We start from the raw sequence: 8156 nt of genomic DNA, 5'->3' as shown, positions 1-8156 counted from the left end.
ATGAGGTCTCCCCTCAGCCTCCTCTTCTCCAGACTAAACCCCCCCAGTTCCCTCAGCCGCTCCCCATCAGACCTGTGCTCCAGACCCTGCACCAGCTCCGTTGCTCTTCGCTGGACATGCTTAGTTAAACGCTAAGTTAAATATTGGTAAACGAATTTCTTAATATTTCCCCCTTTGAGACTTCAGCTGTGTATGCAGCATGCCCACAGAAGGTACAATGGAACGCTTCTCTTGTCACTACTTGTTACAGGCCTCAATTTGCAGGCCCCAGGTGCTCGCAGGCAGCGCCGGCCTGGCCTGGGCCCATGGTGGCATCTTCAGGTACAGGCGGCCTGTGCGGGCGCTCGGGTGGCCTCAGCCTGCGGTGCTGGTCCCGGCACACGGTGACACGGTGACGCGCTGCCGTCACGAGGGGCCGGCGCCGGGGCAGCTCCCGCGCGCCCCCTCAAGGCGGCGGTGGCGGCGGCGGGGGCGAGCGGCCCTCCCGGGCGGTGGGGGCGCTGTCCCCCCCAGGCGCGGCCGGGGCCGCTCTGCCCCGCCCGTCCCGCCCGCCGGAAGCGGAAGCGGCGGCGCCGCGTGCGTGGGGCAGAGACTGCGGCGCCCGTTGCCCGCCCGGCCCGGCCCCGCGGTGCGGCCTGTCCCCGGCCCGGTCATGGCTGTCCGCGCCAGCTTCGAGAACAACAACGAGTTGGGCTGCTTCGCCAAGCTCACCAACGCCTACTGCCTCGTGGCCATCGGCGGCTCCGAGAACTTCTACAGGTGAGGGAGCCCCGAGGGCGCGGCCCGGCCCCGCCGCTCGGCGAGCCCCGCGGCAGTGCCCTGACGGCGCTTTCTCCTTGCAGCGTCTTCGAGGGGGAGCTCTTCGGGACCATCCCGGTGGTGCACGCGTCCATCGCCGGCTGCCGCATCATCGGCAGAATGTGTGTGGGTAGGTGTCGGGGCGGCCCTTCGCCCCCGGAGCGCACCCCCGGGGTGAGGGGAGCCCGGGAGGGATCCCGTGATGGGTTGGTGCACGCTGTGACATCCCGTGGCGGGGAGTCCAACGGGCAGCACCCCTCATCCTCAGAGTTTTTATTTCAACGCTTCAAGTGTGTGAAGAGAAGGAACGAAAGCAGAAAAACTAAAGCTTAAAGAGCTGGGGTAGTGAGGAGTGTTTGCCTCTCGGGGTCTGAAGATGGGCTAAAGACACGTGTAAGTCGGCTTTCTGGTAAACTGGGAGGAATTCTGTTTTTCTTAAGGTTAATGGTTCAGTGGAGGGCAGAGCCTGGGGAGGGGGAGGCATTAACAAATGTGAAAGTCAAAGAAAAGTCTTTCATCTGTCTCAGGCTAGTGAGACCCTATTCAGGCAGACGAACTTCTTCCTTGGGTTTTGTTTCTGTGAAAAGAATGTTTTTGTCCATCCTGTCTTACAGCTTCACCACAGTAAAATAACACAAACAAGCAGCATCTGTGTGTTTTGTGGGGTAATTGGCATCTATAGGGAAAATTCCTAGTCAAAGTGTTTCACTGAGAACCTTGGTCTTCCTTTAGTTTTGTTGATAAAGAAAATTGATTAAAGATAGTGCCATTCACCCATTTCTGCTCTGAGATAAGTGTGCTTCATCCTGGTTTTCCCTTACCTGTGGTGCTGTGTTATTTTTAAATCATAACGTTCTTTCTCTTGGGCTGAATTCTGGGCCTGGGAGGAGTGGACAGGGCAAGGACAATTCAAGCTATTATATGAACATCAGGAAAGTAGGAAGCCCTGTGGAAACATTTTTTTGTCTTTTATCTTTTTTTTTAATGTCACTTTAGGAAACAGACATGGATTGTTGGTCCCAAGCAGTACAACAGACCAGGAGCTTCAACATATCCGCAATAGTCTTCCAGATTCTGTACGAATTCAACGAGTAGAAGAGCGTCTCTCGGCGCTGGGCAATGTCACTACCTGCAATGACTATGTAGCTCTTGTTCATCCAGATCTTGACAGGGTACATGGCTCTATAATACTTCTGAATTCCCGGTGGATGCATGTGAAATGATTGCCAAGCTGCAGTTTGGGTTTGTAGTTGTTGAGGGTTGCTGTATGTAGCATGGGGATCAGAAGACCTATGCTAACAGCTGAGCTAACATCATGTAGGAGGCTGTGCTGCCTCATGTTTCCTTTCTTCTGAAGAGAGAAGTCTCAGAATTGGGTTTTGGACTTCTAACTTGGTTTCAGTTGATCTGCCTCTTTTCCTGTATTTGTCTTTATTTGTGGGTGTGGACCCTGCCCCAATATAGCGTGAGCCCTCTTGTTCAGCATGCTGTAGTGAATGCTCTTGTAGAAGGGAGGGAGTGGAATACAGAAGTATATTGTTGGGTGCAATTTGCTTTGCATGTGTTAGATTGAATGAATTAAAGAGAGTGTGCATGTGTGTAATAAAGAGAGCGTAAAGAAGAGTTTAGTCAGGACTACAGTAGTAGTTACAAGCTACTGCTGAGCTAGCTGGAATTTGTAATAGTTGAAAGAGGCCGTGGATGTGGTGGTGGTGTGCATGGTTACAGAGGGGTGAAAGAAAAATGAAGATTCTTGTATGAAACTTTAAAATAAGGGCAGAGCTTCTTCTCCTTTATGTTTGAGAACTGATATCTTCGTATGAGAGAGAGGTGTGTTGTGTGGCTACAGGTAGTGAAGGTCCTTACAGTGTTTGCTTTCAGTTTGTGCTAAAGGTGATGAAGAAATGGGACTTGGTGTGCAAAGAAAAAAAAAAAGGGAGATGGGGAAAGGTAGTGGTCTTTGCAGCATATTACGTTTTGCATAGTGTAAGAAGTAAGGCAAGATGGACAGAGAGGGAGAAATCAAAATAATTCACAGTGGAAACGTGGTGGGGAAGGAAGTTTGTAGAGTTCTGCAGAGGATAAGGCAGTTTTGTCCCGGTGGTCTGGGACAAGAGGACGGGTTCCCAGGGGGTGCTAGGGAGCAGGCACTGACCCAGCCGATGTACTGCCAGCATCCTCCGGGGGAGGAGGAAGAGCATTCCTCAGGAAAGGCCGGGTGGGGTGTTCAGTCAGAGTGCCCAGCTCAGTATGCACAGGTAACTGGGAACAGCTGGAGTCTAGAGGTTGAGTAAGTGTTGTATAGTGATTGGATTGCACTGGATGGTGAAAGCGTGGGCAGGCTTTCAAAGGGGAGGATCCCAGCTGATGGTTGTGTGCAGGAATAGCCTGACTTCAAATTCTATGATACCATTTTGCTGAGGACTTCATCCTCTCATTCTGTTTGCAGGAGACGGAAGAGATCCTGGCGGATGTACTGAAGGTCGAGGTTTTCAGACAAACGGTAGCAGATCAGGTGCTGGTAGGAAGTTACTGTGTTTTTAGTAATCAAGGAGGAATTGTCCACCCCAAAACTTCAATTGATGATCAGGATGAACTGTCTTCGTTGCTTCAGGTCCCACTCGTGGTAAGGCATTTGTGGGTTTCTGTTTTCTCTTGCCGCTCCTTTCCAACCCAGTTCTCAGTTTTAATGTTTCTGCATCTCGTGGGCTCCTAGACACTGTTTTTTCTGCAGAGCTGTTCCAAGTGGGAGATGAGGAGAAGCCTTGAATGGCACAAATCTTATGAGACATTTTCCCTGTCTTTTCTGAGTCTGAATAAGCTGCTTAGCGCTTCTAGTTCGATTCTAAAACATTGCTCTGCTGCGACTACACAAGTTGTACTGATTGATTCATACAGAATGTGAATTGTCTGTCATTTGGCCAAAGGCAGTGTTTAAAAAAATTAAGTAATAAAATCCTGTGCCTGCCTAATTGGATTTGTGAATTTCACAATTGCTGTGCCTTTATGCTTCCTACTTGTTAGATTTCATTTCACTGAGTGTCACACACTTTTCTCTCCAGAGATTGAAGTCTGTCCTTTTTATCTTTTCATCTGAAGTCTTTACACCTTTGTTGATGGCAGAAGCTCTAATCTTTTCAGGAGTGTTGAGTTGAGGCCCTCCACTAAAGACTTGTAGTAAGGATGCGTAACAAAATGTGTTGCTGTCAGCGTGCCCTGTTAACTCTTCCCACTTTGTTTTTGCTAGGCTGGAACGGTGAATCGTGGCAGCGAGGTGATTGCAGCAGGAATGGTTGTAAATGACTGGTGTGCCTTCTGTGGGCTGGACACAACCAGCACGGAGCTCTCCGTCATCGAGAGCATCTTCAGGCTGAACGAAGCTCAGCCAAGTACCATTGCTACCAACATGAGGGATTCCTTGATTGACAGGTAAGGAGGATCCAGGTCTGTGTACAGTCAGGATCAAACCAGGCAAGATTTTACTATAAAAGTAGCTGTTTTCACAGTTGATTTATCTTTTTCTTAAATTTTTAGGTGTGGGTTTTTTGTTTGTTTTTTTTTTTTTTTACTTCCTCTTTCCTTTCGCTGGGTTACTGACAGCGATTACTTCGTTGCAGAAGGGTTTGTTTCCTTGTAGACGATGAGCCTGCTTAGTCCTGTATGGAAAGTGTAAGGGGTTTTGTTGCTGTTATAATACTTTTTGTGAGAAATAGTATCCATTTCAGCTTTCAGATACTTCTTTTCCCTAGCTGGTCAGTGCTTAGCTATGACATGAATAGATTTTTTTAAACAAATCTTGTTTTAAAAGTTAAAATGCCAATGACTTTGCTTGACATCTTGGATTTTGATTGTTGTAACCCATAAAATTATTATTCCAAATGCCTGCTACAACCATTTCTGGAGCCAAAAAGACTTTGGAGCTTGTCAGCTGCTGCCTTAAATCTTTTTAATTTAAGGCTGCTGCCTTATTTTATTTTTTTTTTTTTTTTAAGCCTTTTTGTCAAAGGCTTTGTCCTAATTGACTTTTAATGGGAGGCAGGTTTTCTTGTTCTCTGCCTGGAGTGGCAGTGATGTAGGACCTTCCCCATTCATTAATGTATGCCCATTTCTTTACAAGGTTTAGGCATACACGTAGATGAACGTCCTATGCAAACTTCATTTGGGCTTTCATCTGATTACAACTCTCAGCATCGTTGCTGCAGTGCTAGGGGTGTGTTGAGCTACCTAGGCCATTGTAACTTAGTGGCTGACTTCTCAGTTATCTCATTCGTATGGGAATGGTTTATGGCATGGGAGAAACAATTTCTGGAATGAAGAACCCTTTGAGACAGTTCTTTGCTGCCTTTTTTCAGTTCCTGTGTAAAGGCTTGATGCCTCTGAGCGTAACAGAGCCATAATTAAACTTGCTCTGAGCTTTTGATAACTACCCAGGCCAGGCTGAGTGTACATTTTGCCTTTGCCAGCTTGACAAGTGTGTTCTCGTGACTGGCTGTTGGCAGCTGTCGGGTCTGCTTCCCTCTTTTCATAGACATGTATATTCTAGGAAGGGAAATTTCTACTGGGCCTTTGTAATTGGTGGTTGAGAACTGACAGTACTGGTGTTTTGAAATACCTTCTGCACTCTCTGGCACTCGTCTGCTAAATCTCCTTTCTGTTTTGTCTTTTTAGCTTGACATGAGCAGTGTTGGTTCCTACTTTCCAGAAAGCTCCTAAGGAGTGAAGTGTCAAGCTGCACTTTGGATTACAGACATCTAGACCTTCTGATGTTGTTTCTGCAGGCCTGCCCCAAGGAAGAGGCTACAAAACCAACTTTCTGTGTTTTGTAAACTAAGTACTATTACAAAAACTGACAAATAACATACCCAAGTTACAAATAAGGAATGCTCTCTATCCCTTTGCTGACATTTTCTGTTTTTTCGGCTGTGCTTTCTTGTTTTGTGATGGTGACTGAGCCCCTCAAATTAGTTCACAGTATTTACTCTTCTGGCTCTTGAATATTAATGACTAGAGATTATTTTGCCTTAAATAATGCATTGGTGTTCTGCTGCACAGCAGTCTGTTTGGCACTGCCCTTTCCACACTCTTGTTAAAGAGTGGTGTTTCAGGAAGACTTGAGAGCCCCTTGTATGTCCAATACCAAAAATATAGTAGTTTACTTGCCACAAAATAATTCAGAAGTCATCACCTGCTCTCTGGCCCTGACTTGCAGCTGTTCCCACAGGGCCCATGATTCTGAAGCAATTCTCTCTGATTAAAATTGGAGTTTCTCAAAGTCAGTCCAGGGGCTTCTAACAGCAACATTGTGTGACTGCCTCTGGAACAGTGGTATTTGTGCTGCTTCTGAGGCATCTGCAAGAGAGAGCTTAGAAAAGCATGCTGTGGCCAGTGGGCTTAAATTTGTTCTACAGGAGTTAGCCACCTATGCTAGAAACTCTTAGAAGTCAGCAAATCAAAAAACATTTAACCCACCTCATCTTGAGTTATCTTGGAGACAACGGTTAAGTAACATGGTTCTAACATTCAGTCAGATGTTAGAGATTTGGGAGCTTGCTGAGTAAGAGTTCTGCCTTTGCCAGGGAGTGATGATGACAAAAAGGAGCTGTAGATACTGCTTTCAGGTAGAAGATAGTAATTTGCTCTAAACAGAGCTGTTGCTCACTGATCTCTCATTTCAGTTGCTTTTCTTCTGCTTGCCCGTTAAAGGTGTACTGAAGGCATAGAAATGCCTCCACTTCCCATCCTAAGGGTATGTGGAAGCTCCTCGTTTGCTTCCACACGGCTGCATTACTGTCAGCTGGGTTCTCTTGAGGAGTGCTGTCTTGAAGGCAGGGTGGGCAGGGCTCTTTTTTGACCCTGGTGCTTCAGGCTTTGTAAAAAATCAAATAAACTTCCATTTTTTTGTTTTACTGTCTGGATGTTTAGGGAAGGTTTTATAAGTTTGGGTTGATTAAAAGTTGCTCCTTAACCTTTTAGACGAAGATTGCCATAGGATTTTCTCTGATCATAGCAGCCCTCGCATCTGGTCTGTCTGGAATGGTGGCTGAGCCAGGGGCTGCCATTTCCAGACATCTCACCTTCCTGCTGCTGCTGGGGAAGCCTGTGAGCAGCTCACAGCTCCTTGCTGTTACAGCTAACAATTTTTAGTGTTTATGGCCCCTTTGCTATTGTGGACTACCTGTCTTGGAACTGACTCCAGGTCTCCTCGTAGCATAGAGTGAGAAGCTGCTTTCCTTTGGCCACGACACAGGGCTGTTCTTGGGTGTAAATGGCAAAAGGTCTGACTATTGCTGTTGGTGTTAGCGTGTATTCATCAAGTGTGAAACGAGTAAGGCTGAAGTTTTCCTCTGCAACTTCTGTAACTCATTCCATTCTGGTTGATAGGCAGGAATCCTGGTTTATATTGGTGGCCTCAATGTGTGTTACATGTTAAAAATTACTTAGAGGTAAACAAGAAAAATGATCCAGTCTCTGTGTAATCCAGATCCTTAAATAGAAAAGATACTGGTACGCTGTTGGGGGTTGTGATATGCTGAAGAGGATTGAAGACAGACAGCAGAATAGGGTGTTGCTAACTGTGGTGTGTGACCTGTTACAAAAGTTGTGTTGAGGTTTGGGAACTGGAAGGTGGGAAACATGATACCCATGCTAAACAAGGGTTTGGGGAAGTCTGAATTAGTGAGATGGACCTCTGTACAAGGACAACAGAAACTGTAATAAAGAATGGAATTAGTAGAAACATGGATACATGATGTCATGAGAGTGTAGAAACTTGGTGTTTTAATGGCAAGTCATGTCTTGCAAGACCTGTGGAGTTTTAAAGGAGTCCACAGGGATGTGGAGAAGGTCTGTTATTTGTATTTCCAACAGACATTTGAAGGTTTTTGTGCCAAAGGCTTTTGAACACCCTGGGTGAGTGATCCCATGGAATGAGAGGGAGAGGGAAGCCCTTTCACATGCTTGAGGATGGGGGGAAAAAAGAGTTAATGTTTAGATTTTCCAGGAGTTTCACAGGGAGCTCCGTTGGGAGCCACAAGGTTCAGCGTTACTGTGTCCTGTTTAGGAGAGGCAGTGGATTAGTGCAGGGAGGTTTGCCCGTGCTCACTGACTCAGACTAGTAAGGATGAGGACTGGCTGATGGCTTGATAGAAAGGTAAATTCAGTGCAGCTGAACGTGAAGTGAAGCATGTTGTGGTTAAGAATCCAGATTTCACACCTGTAGTGACGAACTGTGAGCAGTGCAAGAGCAAATGCTTGGCCTGAAGGTATGTATCTGAACAAGGATGTGCTCAGTCTTCAGTAACAGTCAAAAAACCAAACTGAATGTTTGGAGTTAATTAGGAAAGGCAAGCCCAAAGCAT

General features: G+C 46.5%; 1 protein-coding gene across 1 annotated transcript; it reads left to right on the top strand.

The window, feature by feature from the left end:
- The first annotated feature begins 568 nt into the window (after nucleotides 1-568).
- Nucleotides 569-6709, top strand: EIF6 (eukaryotic translation initiation factor 6). Its single transcript, XM_074843385.1, has 6 exons — nucleotides 569-759; nucleotides 843-928; nucleotides 1795-1970; nucleotides 3248-3424; nucleotides 4046-4227; nucleotides 5467-6709. Exons 1-6 carry the CDS (start codon nucleotides 653-655, stop codon nucleotides 5474-5476), a joined length of 738 nt encoding a protein of 245 aa, XP_074699486.1. The 5' UTR covers nucleotides 569-652; the 3' UTR covers nucleotides 5477-6709.
- Nucleotides 6710-8156: the final 1447 nt, after the last annotated feature.

Source organism: Strix aluco, chromosome 17 (assembly GCF_031877795.1).
Source record: "Strix aluco isolate bStrAlu1 chromosome 17, bStrAlu1.hap1, whole genome shotgun sequence".
Taxonomy (NCBI): domain Eukaryota; kingdom Metazoa; phylum Chordata; class Aves; order Strigiformes; family Strigidae; genus Strix; species Strix aluco.
The sequence above is the reverse complement of the archived record's forward strand: the minus strand, read 5'-3'. Positions and strand labels throughout refer to the sequence as shown.

Coding starts and splice junctions, on each gene's coding strand:
- EIF6 (XM_074843385.1), top strand. CDS start 653: ATGGCTGTCCGCGCCAGCTTCGAGAACAACAACGAGTTGGGCTGCTTC. Junction 760..842: donor GGCTCCGAGAACTTCTACAG/GTGAGGGAGCCC, acceptor TTCTCCTTGCAG/CGTCTTCGAGGGGGAGCTCT. Junction 1,971..3,247: donor TTCATCCAGATCTTGACAGG/GTACATGGCTCT, acceptor TTCTGTTTGCAG/GAGACGGAAGAGATCCTGGC.